The sequence below is a fragment of the Anomalospiza imberbis genome, chromosome 5 (assembly GCF_031753505.1).
Source record: "Anomalospiza imberbis isolate Cuckoo-Finch-1a 21T00152 chromosome 5, ASM3175350v1, whole genome shotgun sequence".
NCBI classification, from domain to species: Eukaryota; Metazoa; Chordata; class Aves; order Passeriformes; family Viduidae; genus Anomalospiza; species Anomalospiza imberbis.
This window is the reverse complement of record NC_089685.1, coordinates 64,740,147-64,759,530: the sequence shown is the minus strand read 5'-3', so window position 1 is coordinate 64,759,530 and position 19,384 is coordinate 64,740,147. Positions and strand designations below refer to the sequence as shown.

The 19,384-nt window shown below is 40.9% G+C and overlaps 1 protein-coding gene across 1 annotated transcript in view; it reads left to right on the top strand.

The window, feature by feature from the left end:
• The first annotated feature begins 3,242 nt into the window (after window positions 1–3,242).
• Window positions 3,243–19,384, top strand: part of SLC17A8 (solute carrier family 17 member 8) — a 27,533-nt gene continuing 11,391 nt past the window's right edge. Inside the window, exons 1-6 of the mRNA XM_068191626.1 lie at window positions 3,243–3,456; window positions 10,371–10,623; window positions 12,710–12,828; window positions 16,190–16,304; window positions 16,777–16,864; window positions 18,702–18,788. Of these exons, the coding sequence (XP_068047727.1) occupies window positions 3,314–3,456; window positions 10,371–10,623; window positions 12,710–12,828; window positions 16,190–16,304; window positions 16,777–16,864; window positions 18,702–18,788 (805 nt within the window). The 5' untranslated portion in view covers window positions 3,243–3,313. The remainder of the gene's footprint in view (window positions 3,457–10,370; window positions 10,624–12,709; window positions 12,829–16,189; window positions 16,305–16,776; window positions 16,865–18,701; window positions 18,789–19,384) is intronic.

Below are 19,384 nucleotides of genomic sequence, written 5' to 3'. Positions count from 1 at the left end.
TCCAGTCTTCCAAAGTGAATTCCTTGCACGGGAGTTTGCACCATTTCCAGTTTGGAGCCAGGTTCTCCCATGGTTTCAGGTGTTCAGCTGCCATAAGAGCATCCAGAATACTATCTCAAATGCCAGCAAATACATGTTTGTTTACAAGGAAGAAAATTTTGTTTTGTAGTTTCACATGTATATATTCCCAAACCCATATGTACCTCTGGTGTCTGACAGCTGGCCTGCAGGGGTTCATTTTCAGTGTGAAAATTGGAGAGGCTGCTTTAATACACACATGTGGTCGTGTTGGGCCTTGCCATTGTGGTGACCTTGCTGCTTTGCCTGTCCACACACCCCAGTGGTAAACCAGGATTAGGGGTCTGGAGAAACCAGGAGGAATTACTTTTTTCTCAGTTTGGAGATGGCCAGATGCAAGCCTGAGCAGTGGGAGGAGGAGGAAGAGGAGGTGCAGCTGCTCCCAGGGCAGTGGGACATGCTGCAGGGAGGGTCACTGGTCAGTCCTTGAGTTGCTGTTCAACACAGCTAGAGAGAAATACACCCAGAGAAGCCCTGCCAGAGGCAAGTGGATAGGTAGTGCTGAGATCTGGAGGTACTCATGTTCTAAATGCTTGCTACGGGAGGACTCTTCTGCAGGGACAAATGTGTTGGCTATGCTGAGCCAACACTTCTCTACATCACATGAATTATTCAAAGAGGAGAAAGAAACTCTAACCAGTGCTGCAACAAAAGACTGCAGCAAAGCCAAACTCTCAGCTCCCAAGTATGCTCCCTCTCTCTCTTTTCTTCCCTCCTGGTTCATACTAGGAATAAAGGATTTCAGTGAAAGCTGCTTGCCAGCCTCACATAACCCTGAGAAAATGTATTTTCCAAAATAGCCTTCCTCAAAGTGGAGCTGGGACAATCCAGATATTTGATGTTTGTATTATGGAGAATTCTAATACCCAGAGATTGGGGGCCCTTACAAGGAGCTAGGAGTGGAATGGAGTGGTGGATGGATAGTCCTTGCGCAGCTTTGCTCCAGATTTACATCCCACTCAAACCTACTCACTCAGTTTAAACACCCATGAGGTGTTTTTAATGTGAATTTAAATGAGGAGTTCTTAAGTTAAAAGAACTCAGATCCAGTTCGTTTCTCTGGAGGAATCACTTTCTGGGTTTCTTTTTTTTTCTCCTCTATTTCTGTAGAGTCTGGCTAGACCAAGCTCTGAACAGAAGTTAGGGGGAAAGTGTGGCCCCTGAGCCTGGAAGGAGAAGGACAGTGTAGGGCAGGAGGGAGGTTTCAGAGTCACGGCCACTGGCTCAGGGACACCAGGTGGCCTGTGGCAGAACAGGAGCTGGGGTTGGTGGGTGGACAGCTGCCTGCCCTCCACATGGCAACTCTCAGCTGGGGACTTCCAGGGGAAATCAGTTCTTACTGTGCTGGTGGCCTGATAAGGCACTGACAGGTTCTTAATGTAACTTTCCTTGTAGGAGTGAGGTAATGTGCCAAACACAAAGATCTCCATTTTTCTAACAATCTACAGAGTTTCTGCCTTCCCCCTCACCTAAAAGGAAGAGACTGATAGGAGAGGCAATATATGAAATGGTTTGTGGCTTTGGTTTTTTTTTTTTTTTGGTGTCTGTTTTGTTTTGGTTTTTTTTGGGTTTTTTTTTGGTTGTTTTTTTTTTTTAACTGTCCATAACTCAAATCCAATACCTGAGGCCTTGCCAAAAGCAGAAGTTCTTCATTTGACTCCAGGCAATGTGCAGGCATGATGAGTGGAGTGGCAGGCTATATTTCCACAAGACTTTTCATTAAATCCTTTCTGCCACGCTAGGAAGAGTGTTGTTGTCATGAAGTCACACTGAGTTGGACTGGCTCACCTCTTTAAGCCACTTTGTGTTTTGTGGGGTCTGTTGTTGGGCCTCACTTCCTGACTGGGGTGGCCCGGAAAGGTGGAAAAGCCTCTCCTCCAACCCGTGCCTTCAAAGAAAGACTCAGTAGTCTTCAGTTGTCGGGTCTCAAGGTAGTTTATTGTGTGTTATCTAAAAGATTTCTCCCTGAGCTGCTGCGGTCTGTTCAGCAGTCAGGCAAGGGCACACTCCGACACCCAGGGGGCTGGTGCCATCTTTTATATCATACATTGCGTATTAAATGTTTACAGTTTTTCCCCAATGCCCATCACCTATATTGAACAGTGACTTTCTACTCCAAACCAATCTGTGAGTGCCAACATCACCAAGAACATGGAGGTTAGGAAGAAGAAGGAAAAAAGGACAGGGCACACCCAAGTCCCTCCATCTTAGAACTTCTGACCCCCATGTACAAAACTCAGACCCCTCTGTGCAAGGCCTAAAACCCCCCTGTACAGCACTCAAAAATTCTTCCTTTCACTTTGTGACTACTTCTACTATAATATCTAAACTTTTGTGATTTCTTGTTCTTCCTGCAAGGTTGGTAAATTGTTCCATGGATCAGGTTCAAAGCCACAGGGGTCTGTGGCTGCATTCCAGGGTCTCAAATGCTTCTGACCTGGGCCCAGAACATCCAAGAGTGTCCAAGGGACGTTCTGGGTTCCGACAGTGTTTCAAAAATGCAATGGATTCAATTTATGGCTGGTCTTTCATTGCTTATTCAAACAGCATCGCACCAATGCCCCTCCATGTCTGTCTGCCCAAGGGCCCAGCAACATCAATAATAAATGACCAGGCATGGGAAGGCAGCTTTGGGTTCAAACCAGCAAGTGTGTTGGGGGAGGGGGCCTCCCCTGGGCGGGGGTACACAGTGAATGGGAACTGTAGTTTGCAATAATTCCCTCCCTGCAGAAGGGACTCGTAAATATTTAATAAACTTCTGGCCCTTGCCATAGATGAGGTCTTATTAGCGAACTGGAGTGGCTTGAGGACAGGTATTGTGTCTGTTACTATAGCACCACCTTGCACAGGATCTCGGTGTGAAAGAGGCAGGGGAGGGAGGGAAGGAGGGAGGGAGGGATGCACTGAGGATGAGCCCCAGCGAGCCACGCTGAGGTTTGCCTGTGGAGCAGGCAGCACGTCCTGCAGCTCCCAGCTGCAGCCCCGGAGCCGCTGCCCTGCACAGGTACCGACCCAGCGCGCCAGAGCTGCTCCAAGCGCCTGCCGAGCCCCTCAGTTCTTCTGGGAGGGCTTTGCTCCACAGCTTTTCCCTTCTAGCTTTGCAAGATCTGACTATTTTTTAAATTATTTTCTTACCTGCTCCTTTCTTGAGCAACTGGTTGTTGTTGCAGAGGTCACCGAAGGGACTGGTGGAGGCTCCCGGCTCTGGCATTGGGAAATATGACAGCAGAAGTGAATGCTCGTTAACATCAGGGATTTACTGAAGAAGAAAGACAAAATGCCTTTCAAAGGGCTTGGTTCACTGAAAGAAAGATTTTTTAACCCAGGAAAGGAAGAGGTGAAGAACACCATTAGTGACTCGCTGGGGAATCTGAGAAGGTAAAACCCAACAAAAAATTCCCAGACAGGTCCATTGATTCAATTTATTAAGAGAAATGCAGTATAGAAAAAATGTATAAACATAAAACAGAATATTGAGTTGCAAAATTAATATCAGAGTACAGACAGTGAGACAGCTTGCTGTAAGACAGAAGATGTAAAAGGAGCATTTACAACAGCATATGACTGTAGATCAAACAAGAAAGGTGTAAATAAATTATGAAATAATGTTCTAATATTGAAAAAAAGCTTGAAGAACTGTTTAATTAAAAAACCTTTAAATAATTAAATGTGACTAATTCTGTGATTTAGCTTGCATGAGAAAAAGCAATAATTTAATGGGAATTAACACTCTCAGTGATGCCACTATTGAAATTAGACTTCATGTTCCTAAATTACAGGTCTGGGGTTTTTTAAAGCTTGCTCCAAATCAGTATGAGAAAATGTATTGAATAGAGATGTGTATATGTGAGTTTACTGACACTAGCAAATTAGAGAGCGAATAAGGAGAAGCAGCTGTTTGCTATCAAAAGCAGAAAAAAAGATTTAAGATTTTCATCTTAACCTGATGGTTTTATGAACCAAGAAATGGAGGATTCCAATTTTTAGAGAAATGAAAATCTGATGTAAGAAATTACCAGTTTCATAAAGGGAAATGTATTTCTCCTTTAAATAGAAAATTATTTCTGTTTGCAATGGCTACTGACAACACTTATTTGTGTAATCAATAGATGAGAGCCAGAGGGGTTAGTGGCATTTCTTCTATGCTTGATGTTGCGTTATAAATCTTTGTGTGGATCAGGCCAACATTTTAACTGAAGGTGTTTCTAGTGACTGAATTGTATTTGCTTTCATATCCACCCCTTTGCCTTCTATTGGAATGCTATTTTGAGTCAAGAAACAGTTCTTGGTATATCTAACCAAGTCTTTGATAACAAGAAAATTTAGAAGTATTTACACATATCATACTGCATTTATTCAGTTTCTTTATCATGTGAACAGAGTATCTGTGTTCTACACAGTTTCTCCTTAACTTTTTCTAATTTACAGTGTTACAGATGAAGCCTGATATTTTACTTTGTTTTACTTTTACAGTACTCTACAGTAATTCCAGGAAATCTGTTTATCTTTTAGAACATTGATTAAAGTCATTTATTTAATGATAAATTCTCTTTACTGTGGGCTCTGCTGATCAATTTAGCAAATACCTGTAAGGTTTGTATCTAGTGAGTATGTGATGTGGCAGGTACACTGGGCTCACTTCAGATTATCCAGATTGCTCTCTTCTTGTAGTCATGTATTAAAGCTGTCATGCTAGTTCCAACACAGCTGATAGTAGAGGCATCCAACTTCAGCAACACTGCACCTGAATCAAATTAATCCAAATATCACTTGAGATGCAAGATAGTTTGTTGAACTTAATTATTTTCTGTTTTAAACATAGGTATCTCAGAGCCTTCCTTAGATGTACCAATCAGCAGAGGAAATAATCCAAACTATAAATCTTTTTACTATGTCTGCAGTCAGATCTAAGTAAGAATTGCTGCAACTTGAGCAGTCCTGTTGGAAATATGCAGTCATATTTGAAAGTTTCCATAAATGAATTAAACATGCATGGTTTAATATGAACTTCATTCTCTACAGCTTAGTCTACAAAAGAGAGCCTGCACTCGTGCTTTTACATGGTGGTACATATTCCTGTATAGCAGCTGCAACCTTGACTTTGCTCTTCATCCAATCCAATTGTCTTTAATGTGGTGAAAATCAGCAAATAATTTGGTTTCTCTTCTAGCACTCATCATAATTTGATGAATTATTAGAATGCACATCCTTGATTAGACCTCCAATTGTGACTTCACTGACTGTTGATGTCAAAACTGCCAAAGTGGGTAGAAAAACACATTTTAGCTTTGGTAAATATGACTGGTCTATGCTTTCCTGCCACATTTCCTCTGTCTTGCAAACAAGAGATCAGACCCAGAAGCGGATGCCTGGCAAGAGTAGCTGCTCCATGGCAATTATCCACAGTCCAGCTCAAGTGCTAAAGCACAAGCATCATAAAGCAGCTTACTGCCTCCTCACAGGTGTGCTTATTTGGTGGGTGCTGTGAGCACTCACCTCTGCTCACAGGAGGTGACTTTAGGGTGTCTGGATCCTGGAAGGGAGGCTGGGGGGACTGAACTGAGAGACTCAAGATCCATCCTTTCTTCAGGCTGTTGGCAGCTGTTTAATTTGTGAGATCTTAGAAGATGTTTTAGAAAATGCTGTAAATGTTTTGTATAATTTTTTTTTTAATGCAAAAGTGGTTTTTTTTTTTCCTTGAATAATTTTATACAGTGGGGCAGTAAAAAATATTAGAGAATTCAAAGCTTGGGTGAATGAATATCAGAGTTGTGGCTCTGCCATCATTATGTTTCTCAGAAAAGAAAGATTTCACGCAGATCTTCTTGACAGACACATTTTGGTCCTTCTGTGAACTTACTGCAGTCAAGGAAAATGGCAAAGACTGAAGTAAGATCTTAGGCTCTGCCTACTTCAAGTATTTCAGGATTTCAGGACCAGCTAATGGCAACTGTGGGCTTCCTGAAGAAGTGGGAAATGTCTAAGTGGGTTTACAGCCCAATATTGTCACTTTTAATGTAAAAAGACATATGGGCCATGCCACATGGCTGCTGTATGAAGTGTAGCCCTGATGGGCGTAGTTCTGACTGCTGTAGATGTCCCTTGGTGAATTAGCCTAAATTGCTGAGAACTGCATCTTGAAGCTGGGTGATAGACACTTGCATTGGACAGGGCTCCTCTGACTGATCATTCCATGATCTGGCTGGATCATGGAATTATTCCTCTCAGATTTTCCCTTTGTGCAAAGGGAGCTTGGGGCCTCCCAGACCGTGCAGTGCTGTGAACACAGCGTGGGGCGTGCAGACCCAGCTGATGCGCGAGTTGTGCCTTTGTAGCACTGTTAGTGCCAGGGCTCGGTGCACTCGTGCAGCGCTGCACCGCAGCGCCCCAGGGACAAACATCCATCCCTGCAGCGCTCCACCACTGCACTGGGGAGAGACTGCCCTGCAGCCTGGCAGTGCAGCACCTGGGACATGCAGTCCCTTGGTGTCTGACCCTTGTTGTGGGTTTCATGGAAATACCATGCAGAAATCAGCAAGAGAGGTCTCATGCCCTGAGTAACTCGAGAGAGTGGATATTTGTGTTGGGATTTGTGCTGGGTACCAATGCATTAAATACAGGATTTATTATGGAAAATTATCACCTGGACAAATCCCTGAAGAATTAATAAGATCTTAGGAGGTTGTGTCTGCTTTTGGATTAATGATATTTTTTGATAATTACTGTATAGGTTTCTTAAGTTATGTAGGGATCATTGTAGTTACTGGATCTGTAAGTGTGAACATTGTGTATGATTGTGCTCCAGCTGCCTGTGAACATCTGGTGAAATCCACTCTAGAATGTATTTTAACACAACGGATATTAACATTTTCCTGTTAGTATAGAGTCAATGAGTTTTTAATAAAATTAAATTAAATTCTAGTACACCTAATTTATCATTTAAAGAAAGAACTAATTCCTCTGCTAAAACTCCCTTAAATACAGAGTGCTGAATGTATATGTGCCCCAGGGATTTTATTTATTACTGATAGGGATTTTCTTTCATGCTTTCAAAACTCTGTATGTGCCAGAGTAGGCATTCAATAAAAAAGAGAAATTTTGCATGAAGTTATTATGAAATTTGAGCACAGAATATGGATGCAGATTCAAATAACCTAGCTCTTCTTACTTGCCAAGTGTTGTACATTTGTTGAAAAAAGGAAAAACAGATCTAAGGAGTGAACATTTGCTGTGCAGGAAAATGCATGCCTGCATCTCCTGCATGAGGCTGGTAATTAGAGGACAGCACTGGCCCTGAAGCAGTTTTCTTCTAAGTCATTGGTCTACAACTAGTAAAAATTTTCACTAACACTATGAAAATATATGGATCAATTGGAAGATAAATTTCTCATAATTTCATGCAGTTGCCATATTTTCATTATGTACCTGTTCAATAAAATAAAACCAAAAAACCAGTGCAGACACTGGCTGTGTGAATGTCTGCACTGCTCTAATACCTGTGTGTTTGGACTGCTACTGAAAAATAGTGTTCTCCAAGACAAACCCAGTACTGAGGCATTGAAATTAATTTCTGGGAGTAGGATATTAACAGCGTGGATTTAGGATAGTGGATCAGTCCTCAGCTTGCTTCTTTTACTTAGTCAAATACAATAGCAGAATAATTAATTTCTCTGCAGAGACAATATTGGTCCACAGTTCTAGTCCTAGGGTCACCACTTTTAGCACTGAATTTGGAGCAGAAGGATGTTTTCATGCATATCTGAATTGACAGCCAGCTGAAAACATCCAGATGTTTTGGCTTTGCATGAAGTGTCTGATCTTTGCCAGCTGCCCAGATTAATGCACCCCCTAAAGTCTAATGTCTCTCTTATAAATAGAGCCTGGTAATATTTGGAAAATTGTTAATTTATTTAATTCCATCAATATCTTATATTCGGTTAGAGGAAGACAAATTATTTCTTTTGGCTTGTTAATAACACTTTGGAGATGACAACAGTTCTAAAAAATTAAATTGTTTTTTCACTTCCTGAGGTCTTTATTTTGGTATCTCATTATGTTTATACTCACCTCTATTAACACATAGAACATAGAATATATGGTGTCTTCTTTTTCAAGTGCCTGACTCAATTAGTCTCTGTACTCCCATTTCATTAACAAATGCTGTTTCCCTGCAGGTGAATCATAAGATCTCAATCACCCCCAATAACACCACAGTAAGATCACATTTTCTGTGTTACCTTGCTTGAATGGAAAGTCTTTGCTCCAGTCTGACAATGAGCTAAGGATCTAACTTTGCAGTGAGCCCTGGTTTGAGAAAGGAATTAAATAAAATAATCCCAGGAGTTCCCTTTTGGCATAGAACACTGTGATTCTACTGTTTCTTGAAAACATGAGCTGATGGACTGTAGCATGCTTATTTTCTTTTTGCTAAGACTATGGCTGAAATAATGGGTTTATATTGTGATGTAAAAAAGAATAACATAGTAAATGATGCTCCAGTTAGCTCTAGAGCTTAAAAATTATGAGATTTTAAAGTGGAACATGTGCAAACTGTCTAGTGCAGAGTACTATCTGTTAGATTATGGGTAGTACATTAGACTGAAAGCAACTGGGAAAAATGGTGATTTGACCAACACTGTCCCAAAAAACCCAACCCAGTCAGATGTAGCCCATCCATATATGCTCTGTCAGTATTTGTTTAAGTTGATTTTCATACTGAAAACTGATGTTTCAAATACATAGCAAATATATACATTAGGTTTCAAATACACTCAGCCAGATGTGTGGAAGAAGAAAATAAGTTATTTCTTATCAGAAAAGAGTGAATGAAATAATCTCATCATTTTACCTGGCAAGCTGGGCTTCCTTTAGGTTAATTAACTGTTCATATTTTCACAGTACTCCATGGCAGGCACAAAAAGAGCTGGATCCTGAGCTCATTGCTTCAGGGTGATGCCAAAACTGAAAGGCTGCTGATCAAGGCCTCTCTTAGTAAAAGCTTAACCTTAAGCTCATGGTTAGTGTTCAGTGGGTTAGTAACGTATTCACAGCTAGCCATGTCCTTAAGTGTTTCAGCCTGTCAGAAAAACCATAATCTGCATTTTAAAATAGACCTGCAAAGGTAATGTTAGAAAAGGAATTATTTAGCTCTGGTCTGGTGGGTGTGTCTAGTTCTCTCTTACCTCACCTTTCCTACCACAGACTTTGCCTGGTCTTGCAGCATGATGTTAATAGCCCTAATCAGACTGAGAGACCAAATTAAATTTTAATTGCACCTATCATGCAATTCCAGATTGCATGGAAGTGCCATTTTGTTTAATATGAATATCCCAGGTAGATTGCCTATAGGAAAAGGAAAGGCTGGATATGCAAAGCCTGAGGAGCTGCACTCCTGTGTTAGATGGTAGCTGATGGCCAGCCTCTCACAAGCTGATATTAACTGGGTGTCATTTGCTCCCATTCAGGCCCCATCCCTGGCATCTTCCCTCCTAACTCTTCCCAACTGCACTGTAGTTGCCACACCAAATTTGATCCCAGGCAAAGCCATTTCAGCCTCTGTTGATGAGGAATGCTGGATTTACTGCCCAAAAAGCCCCTGTCTGCCTTCAGATCTCATTTCATAGTAAGTATTTTACACAAAGGGCAACACGTTCCACAACAGGAGTTGCAGGGGTTCACTTTGGAGCAAATGAAGTCCTTGTAGTGGCAGGATACTTAGAGAAGGGGAAACATGTGACTTCAAATGCCTCCAGGCAGAGGAGGTCTGGACCTGTCTCTTTTGTGTCTTTAATAAGGGAATCTGATGCCAGAAAGGATTCTCCTCTGCTGTACAGCCCTGATTTTTGTCTCACAGGAGAAAGCAAATTCCAGGAATTTTGGGGCTGAGTGAATCCATGCTTTGTGTTGTATTTGTATTTTTTCTTGAAACATACCGGCAGCTCTGCTTAGTAGATCTAGTAGAAATTATGGTTAATTTAAATGTAAATTTTCCAAAGAATCGATGGAATTTATCACGACAGACCTCCAGTTAGATGTTCCTGAATAGCCTGTGAACATTGTTGCAGCTGGCTGTCTGGCTAGATGGCTCAGATGTGCAACCTTCAGAAGTCATTCAGGAAAAAGTGTAGTCTCTGCTAACCTTTCATAGCCCGTCCAGCATTAACTCACCTCACTACCAGGAGACAAGCACCTCACAACAGCAGTGACCGGAGCATGGAACTGTCCATCCACGTTTCAGCAAATCTTACTGAGACGACGGGCCACCTTCATTTTTAATTCCCTCATTTGTTTAGGAAGATCGATGGCACCAACGTGGAGGAGGAGCCCCTTGAGCTGACAGCAGAGGGGCGGCCCGTGGTGGCGAGCAGCCGCCGGCCCGCGCTGTGCGAGTGCTACTGCTGCGGCCTGCCCAAGCGCTACATCATCGCCATCATGAGCGGCCTGGGCTTCTGCATCTCCTTCGGCATCAGGTGCAACCTGGGCGTGGCCATTGTGGAGATGGTCAACAACAGCACTGTCTATATCGATGGAAAGCCAGAGCTGCGGGTGAGAAAACATCTTCCTTTCTCTGCTCTCAGCAGATCCCACTGCGAAATCACCCAAATGCCACATAGCAAAGCCCTGTGTATACACAGATTAAAAAAACAGAAGGAGGGACATACATCAGTCTCGATGCACATAGATGAGCAGGCACTTAATTCCTATTTATGTGATGATGTCACGTAAAAATCATTAGGGGCTGAGGATTTGCAGTGTCATAGAGAGGATATAAGTACCAGAAATGAGAACGGAATTAGTTTGCATGTCTCCCGGGTCCCTGATCTGTCAGTTGTAGACAAATTTTGCTGTGGTGGCAGAATATTTTGCTCTTTACTCTCTCTCAGGGAAATGTGCTCTGATGCTGCTGCAGAAGGAATTATCAATTATTTTATGTGGGGCTGCAGCCACTACATTCATATCAGTGGATAATTTTCATGATCTTAAAGCAGCCACTGGCAATAAGGCATCAGTTTTTTTGACAACATAGATTGTTGTCTGGAGCTATTAAGAGCTAGGTGCCAAGCTATTTTCAAATTTTCAGTGGATGATGTGGTCCACTGCAGATCCTACACAGCTTTATCAGTGCACCCCAGCAGGTTCAATCCATACCTTAGCATTTCCCATCCTCCCTCAGTATTTGGCTGTGATGTCAAGTATCTCTTTATGGGTTTTATGAGCTTGAATCTCTACATTTGCTCTACTTGTTGACTTATTTTTGGTTATATTTTGAATGTTTTTGGCCTAACAAATTCATAGGAATCTTGACTCTTGAATGAAATGCTGTGCAAATATTCATCAGCTTTTTTCCTATGTCTTTTAACTTTTGGTAAAGAAGAGTGCAGAAAATGTCCATCATAAATTTCCAATGTTAAAAGTGTCTCCATAACTCATGATCATAGGAGCCATGCTTAGCCTTCCTGCTGAATTTGTATTTATTCAGTCTAATCCTTGCTCCCCATGGTGCTGCTGGGACTTCCAGGTTCTGTACTTAATCAAGAGAAGGTATGTGCCTGCATAGGTTGGGAAGCCCAGAAGAGGTAATTTCAGAAAATGCGAGTAAATTTCTTCCACAAATCTAAACTCATAGTGTTTGGCACGAGCATCTCCTGAATATGGAGGAACCTTCTTCCATATCTCATGGTTTCTGCCTTCAGAAATTAACACTACCTAGAAACTCAACTGGAAATTGCTAGCATAAAGTTAGGTGTTTAAATAGAAGTGCTTCAGCACAGGAAAGTGGGACACATTAAAATGTGTATTGTTGGAGAGGGAAACCCTTTAGCCTTCTGTAAACATGTCTGGCTAATTAATACCATCTGGCTGTAGGTCAAACAATGAGCTGTTTTTCAGTTTGCTTCTTCGTGAGCAAAAAGATCAATGTAGTGGGAAAACCTGTTTTTCTTTTAACATGCAGAAAGTAATATCGAAAAAAGAGATATTAATGCTTATCACGACAGTTGCCAGTTCTCTGTGGTGTTTTAGCGACAACTGGCTACATTGGCATCACTTCTAACAAAAGATAAACTAGTCACTGGCTAGTGTTACCTGGTTTTATTTTCAGATTGCTTTGTCTTCAGATGTTCTCCTTGCCCCCAACTATTTTCTGCTCCATGCCATTTAACGCTGACAGTGGATAATCAGAGTTGCGCCTTGACAGGGAGAACCATGAACAAATCCAACCATGAAGCAAATTAACTCAAAGGACTTAAACAACCTTGATAATCTTGGGAAGATGGATATGTCCATTGAAATATATCAGGTCTTTCTTATAACTCTGAGCAGTCTTGAAAGCAAAGGCTTCAAGTTTAAGGAGCCCAGGGGGAAGCAGTGGCAAGTGGTATAGTTGAAGGTCCAAAATTAGCTACTTTATGGCTGAAAACTTTCCCACCCCTAAGAGCAAAAGCAGTAATCTCACAGGGGAATTGAACATCCTTTTGCCTTAACTGGGGGCTTTCAAGCCCAGCAATCCTGAGCAGCCAGTGTAAAGAGGCTTGATTTGGAGCACAGGGTGACTTCTATGTGACTTCTAAGCAATAGTTATCTCACAATGTGTATGCTTTATCTTGCAGCATGTGTCCCATTTCCTTTACAGACAGCCCAATTCAACTGGGATCCAGAGACTGTAGGACTCATTCATGGCTCTTTTTTCTGGGGTTACATTGTGACACAAATTCCAGGAGGGTTCATCTCAAACAAATTGGCTGCTAACAGGTAAGAAAACAAGCAAATGAATTAAGCTTTAGAACCTGACCACTGTTTTACACGGCGTAAATGAAAATTACTAAAATAGCAAATTAGTGTTTCAGAAATGCACATCTGAAGCTGAAAATTCAGTATTTATCAAGAATTAATAATAATAAAAATTAATCATTAATAATAATTAAACAAAAATAATTTCAGAGGACATGACTTCCAGTATGGGTCTGTTGCTGATTTTTTCAATTTAACTTGTTCATCTCAAATATTTACACATTTCTTCTCTAAACAATGCTTTCTGGAGAGTTCAAGGAAAACCACACCTAATGCTTCCAACAATGGTTGAAACATTTGTCTTTAAGAAGTTGCCTTAGTGCTTTATACCTCAACTTAACACCAAACAATAGTTTTCCAGCAGTGTTTGGTCTTCCTCCTTTAACAGTCCACAGTTCCTGTGGACTGAAGCTGGGAATAAAGGAATTACAGAACTGTTTATCATATGTAGTCACCAATCTGTCCTCATGCACACAAATATCCTTGCCAAGTCTGGATACAGCAGTACTGACTTTAATTAAGATTGCATAGAATGTCTATTAGAGCCTTCTGATTTCTGCTTGGTGAAGTCTGAGAATCTGTACAGGTTTTTTTTTATGATCAATGTGTTTGTCAGCCAATTTTTTTTTTAATCAACTGCTTCTGAAAATGTGAATAAGAAAAACTAGCTAATGTTGTCAATGTTAACTTTGATTTTGGACTTTCCTTCAAAAGGTCTTCAGAACTTTGAATATTATCACAAGAGAGAGGGAGGTTGTCTGAAGACAGCTGGTTATGAATGAGCTTATGAGATGTGCATATTAAGGGTACTTGGGATCTACAGATTAAAAAAAAAGAAAAAAAAAGATGGCTGGTACTAACTTTGTCCTCTGCAAACAAGATGTGACTTATATACAAATAGTGTCAGAATTGGAAAGGATCTTTAAGACCAGTTTTATGTTGTACTTTGCCCCAGTTCAAAGTACTTTGCTTTCTGCATTCTGCAAAGAGCTGTAGGGGTTACAAGACTGCCTGGATGTTCTTCCCACTCATATGTCCTTGTGAAAATTTCTCCAGAACAGTGTCATTCCATAGAATTGCCCAGACTGTTCAGTCCCACTGTCTTCTGTCCATAACCAGAAGTTACTCAGAGTTTGGTTTGCGCTGCTTCTTCAGCACTGTTCTCATCCTCAATTATTCATTTCTTTACCACATAACAGTGCCTAGGCAGAATATTTTCCCGTCTGCCGAGTAAACCAAGCAAATTAGCTAAGCTTAATCATTTCTCCAGGCTTTCTAGTCTTGCCACCAGCTTTTGCAGCAGAAGGGCTCCAAAACACAGATGTGCACACTGTTGGCTGAATAATTCACAAGTTTAGCTTGTGCTTCCTTAATTTACTTGCAAACCATAAAATAACTATGTTTACACCGTAACTTGATGTGTTCTGTCAGCAAAGTGTTTCCTTAAGCACAGGCTGTGCACAAGCACAGAAAGCTCTGCATTTATCCCCATGAGAGTTTCCAGCTCAATCTAATGCTATACCACAACATTGCATTATGGATTTGCCCATCATAACTGGGTTTAGGCATAGAATTTGCTGAGGAACAAAAATAGCTCAAGAGCTGAGCTCAGAGAATTTGTATTTGCAGTAATAGGATTCACTAAGTCTATGTTTTTTTTTCTTTATTCCTTGTTTACCCAACCAATTTCAGCCTAGGTAGGTTCACCAGTGGTGCCAAGTTTCAGTTTCAGAGGGGTTATTTGCTAAGACACAGGGCAGGAAAACAGGGGTTCTGTGGCCAATGAACCTACCAGTCCTAGAAAGAGGAAAAACTTTCTTTTGTCCCAGCTGCACTCTGGAAATGAGATTCTATGCTAATACTGACCTTACAGATTTAGGCAAAGACTCCTTTGCCACTTGTTTAAACTGTGCAACCTTGAACATATGTATGGATGACCCACCCCAGGCACTTCTCTAATGCACATAATTATCTATAATAGTGTGGTATTTAAATGGATCTCATAATGGCTGAAAATACTGAGTGCTTTACGGGTTTGCACCAAACCCCTCTAACACTACGTAATTTACTCAATACGTTCACCCAAACTGATGTAGATCTGCATTCCACCAAAAAGTTAATCAACCATTTATTGACACCATCCCTTTAACTTGCTGCTTATCCTCAAACACACATTTAAGTGTGATTTCAGAATTGCTTGGTGGATGCATGAGGCACCTCTTGATATCAGTTTTCAGTAAGAGCACCCTGCTGGGCAGAGGAGTCTGTAGCTGAAGAAGTCTGTCTTGATCCAAAAGTGGCAGCTGCCCAGGAATCGTGCTAGTGAGGACAGAAGAATATGTGAATGACTTGAAAAAACCTGGAATATTTCTTGTCAAAGTGGAGACGAACTTCTTTGGGATAAATGGCAATGAATGGATGAAAAGATGCTGTTTCTGTGGAAACAATACTCAACCCTTTAAATAGTAGCAGAAGAGTGACTGGTTCTAACTCAGTATAAATGATGCATTTACAACCTAGGCATATTAAGAGTTGGCATTAAAAGAAGTAGCAGAGATTGGAAACTCAGTCTTTAGCGATGGCTGTTTGGATAATTAAACATGTTCTCTTTGTTACAGTTTCTTCTTTCACATGGTTATTAATTCACATGATTTGCTGTAGTTCCCTGAGCCAATAATGTTATGGTAACAGACCTGATATTTCTATTAGTGGTAAGAAAGCAAAAGGCAGAAGTCTTTTCTTCAGGGATCACAACAGAGAGATAATACTAATTTCTCAGTTAAATGTTTACTTGGCTTTTAAAACAGTCTCCTAAATGTCAAGATATGACTGTGGGCTTTGTATTCTAATTGATATTTTCAGACAGTTTTCTATATAAATCAGTTCCTTTGTCACTTAGAGAAGTGAAAAAGGAACTGATTTATATAGAAGCCTGCTCAGCTTCTTTGCTTTTGTGCTCACCTGTTTAGTGCTTTCTTGTCACTCAGATAATGAGCTCTCTAGACATGGGTTGTTGCTTTTGTCAAGAGGTGTAGAGAATTTAGATAAAACAGTGTTGTTCTCTGACTGTAAATTTTTCATGCTATAACACAACTGTTAATCCTACTGTGAATAAGACCACACACAAAAATTAAGTCACATATATTTCCTGTGAACAGGTTTTCAGAGACTGAAATGCAAACAATTTAAATACTTATTAAAAGAAAAAAAAGTAACAATGTATTTTGAAATAAGTTTATAAATATTCATAAAGTGGAACATGAAAACACTTCTGAAGAATAGATAATAATTGTATTCCCTTTCATGCTACTTTTCTCCATAGGGTATTTGGTGCAGCTATCTTTCTAACATCTACACTGAACATGATCATCCCTTCTGCAGCAAGAGTGCATTATGGCTGTGTGATGTTTGTAAGAATTCTTCAAGGTTTGGTGGAGGTAGGAGCACACACAGTTTTGGTCCTTTCAAACTGAGTTTGATTTTGAGATTTGGTTCTAGAACCTGTAAGATCTCTTTAGATCAGGGTTTCTGATCAATATACGGTTTTACTTGCTGCTCATTTTGAGTTGATAATTTTTAATTATACTGATTTATGTTTCTAAGTTTACTTAAAGTAAAGAAAAATGTATGTATCTGGTGCTGCAGTTTGAGTTATTTTAGTTTTCTTGTGCCATCAACTGCATATACTAAACAGTGTTTTTACCTCAGAACGTATTACTGTTCAGGTAATAGGTAATTCAGATTAGTGTGACATCTTCATCCTCAAACAATCGAGCTCTTCCAGACTTACTTTACCCTTCCTATATCATTCCATGGTGACAAACACCTAGGCAGTAGGAATAGCATCAGCAACTACTTCAAGTGGAATGCAGTGAAAGCAAATCATGTGATGTGTGAAATGTCTGCCAGGGCGTCACGTACCCAGCCTGCCACGGGATGTGGAGTAAGTGGGCCCCGCCGCTGGAGAGAAGCAGGCTGGCTACCACTTCATTCTGTGGTGAGTTTATGGGCTTATATGGTTTATGTAAGCATGTATCCTTATATAGATTTATTTTACTAATTTTATTATTTGAAGGAGCTGCACAGACCCTCTGCCCTTTGCTACAATCACTTTGTACCCTTAGCTTAGGAGCTTGTGAGTCCTCTTTTGTTTAATATGCCATCATTTTATCATTTAAAGCCAACACTCAAAATGGCTCTCATAATAAACTGAGTCTAGAGGTTCACATGAGAGAAATTATATTGTATTTTTTATTTGCATCATCCTTAGGGATTCCATTTATTATGCATACTCAATGGATGCTCCTAAACAAGCACACATTTTAAAATTAACTGAAAAAGACTTGAGTACTTTAGGCTGGTTGCTCAATATACTGCAGTGGAGGTGATGTAACTTCTTGCCAGCAGCTGTCCTGCTTCATTCAGTTTGGAGTTATGATCAGACATATATTTTATTCTCTTCTCTGTGTGCCTTTCCAATGCTGACAGCTGAAGATGAATGTCTGTAGGAGAAAACGTTCAGTAAAAATGTAAAAGTCACAGGAAAAAAAAAATCTGTCCATCAGCAGTAGAGTTGTATGGCTGGGGAAAATACAGCACTAAAAAACAAGATAAAGAATAAAAGGAAGAGTGAAGCAAGTGGAAAAAGCCTCATGTTTGTATATTATGGGAATATTTTTTTTACTAGAGATGGCTTCAGGTTGTAATTATTTAGGTGTTTTCACTTCCTGCAGAAGAAAACACCCAAAGAAAGGTCTCTCCACTCTCAATATTCCCTCCTTGAAATTCCAAGCATGGGATCTCTAGAGAAAGATCCATCCTTCAGCTTGACACCCATTTTAGTGGCTACAGATCACTGATCCTTGCACTTGAAAGGTGCATAGGAGCAATGGAAAAATTAGGAAAATCCTGGTTAAGTAAGTTCCTGGGGTTTTTAACTACATTCTGGCCTAGGGCTTTTCTGTAGGAAAGCTGTAGGAAAAACTAATTACATGAAGATGAGGGAAAAGTTTTTCATTGCAGAGAAGTATTTGCTAATGAGTAGAGCATTAACAAATGTTTATTAACAAAACATGTACTACTCTCAAAACCACAAGTATCTCATTTCCTAGAATAATTCAGAGCAGCATGTAAAGCCATTGGCACTGTCTTGCACTGGAACCTATTATCTAGATTGCACTTAAATACTCATCTCTTTCCACAAGACACTTAGAAATATATTTCACCAGTATTATGTATTTCCCAATCAGAAACCTTGGCACAGACCACATTTTTGTCCTCTTTTATCTCCCTGTCAATATTTGGCTATTTATTCCAGCTGTTTATGTTGCTGATATGAATTAAGCATGGTTACACAGACTCAGGGTTGGTTTGAACACCCTCTCTGCTACCAGTGCTTGTGTGATCATGGGTCTAGGGCCATGACAAGAGCCTCCCAACATATCTGCAGTCATCAGGATTCCTCCATGAAGCTTCTGAAACTTGGTCCGTTATCTTCTCCAAAACTCACCTCACACACCACAGCGGGGTGATCCCGCCATGCGGGATTTCCCACTCAAGAGCACACATATAGCATGTGCCTCAGTCTTGGATTTGCAAATCCTACTTCCACACAGGGCACAACTCTGCAAAATGAGACTGGTGATGCATGAGGGGTCAGTGCTTCCTGTCACCCCCCTCAAAATGTTGAAGCTTTCATCCCATTCTCCAAGTTCATAAAAAGTCAAACACATCCCTCCAGTTCTGCTCGCATGAGCACCTGTCTGGATCAGCTGCTCTGACAGCTGGGCACACCTACCACAGCTGACATGTTTAACTGATCTGTTTTTCTGCAGGGTCTTACGCAGGTGCGGTGGTGGCCATGCCCCTGGCAGGGGTGCTGGTGCAGTACATAGGATGGTCATCGGTCTTTTATATTTACGGTGAGCTTCCTAACATGAAGGACATCTGCCACTAGATCAGTACTGCCAGTCGTTTACTAAAACCTGTCTAACAAGGATGGATCAAAGTTGTTTTGATGAATGAAAAGGTTGCAAATTGGTGCTCCAATTTATTCCCTACTTATTGCAGATTCTGAGAGCTTTCATTTCATAATCATCTGTTACAAAAGGTTGTAAAACTGTAATGACCAGGCTGCAGCCCATGGTCACCCAGTGACAGGATTGGATGCAGTTGCAAAGGCTCCTCTGCAGCACAAACACTTGTGTGGGACCTGCCCCCAGAGTGCACACTAACAGCAAAAGTTACAGCAAATGCTGCTGAGAGGGAGCCAAATGGACCTGAAAATTTCTGCCCTGAGAAATCTTCCCCATGCTGTCCATCTTTAATAAAGCAGTGCCACTTTACAAAGTGGCATGGCTATGGCCTTGTGGCTGATCTGTGGTGCCTCATTCTTCCCCTCACAGTGTATGGCAGAGGTGGCTGCAGCCAGCCTTGCATATCAGCAGCCCAGTTAAAGTGGGTTTTCTCTGTCTTCCCCGGAAATACAGGACACAGCACAAGATTTGCCATTGCCATC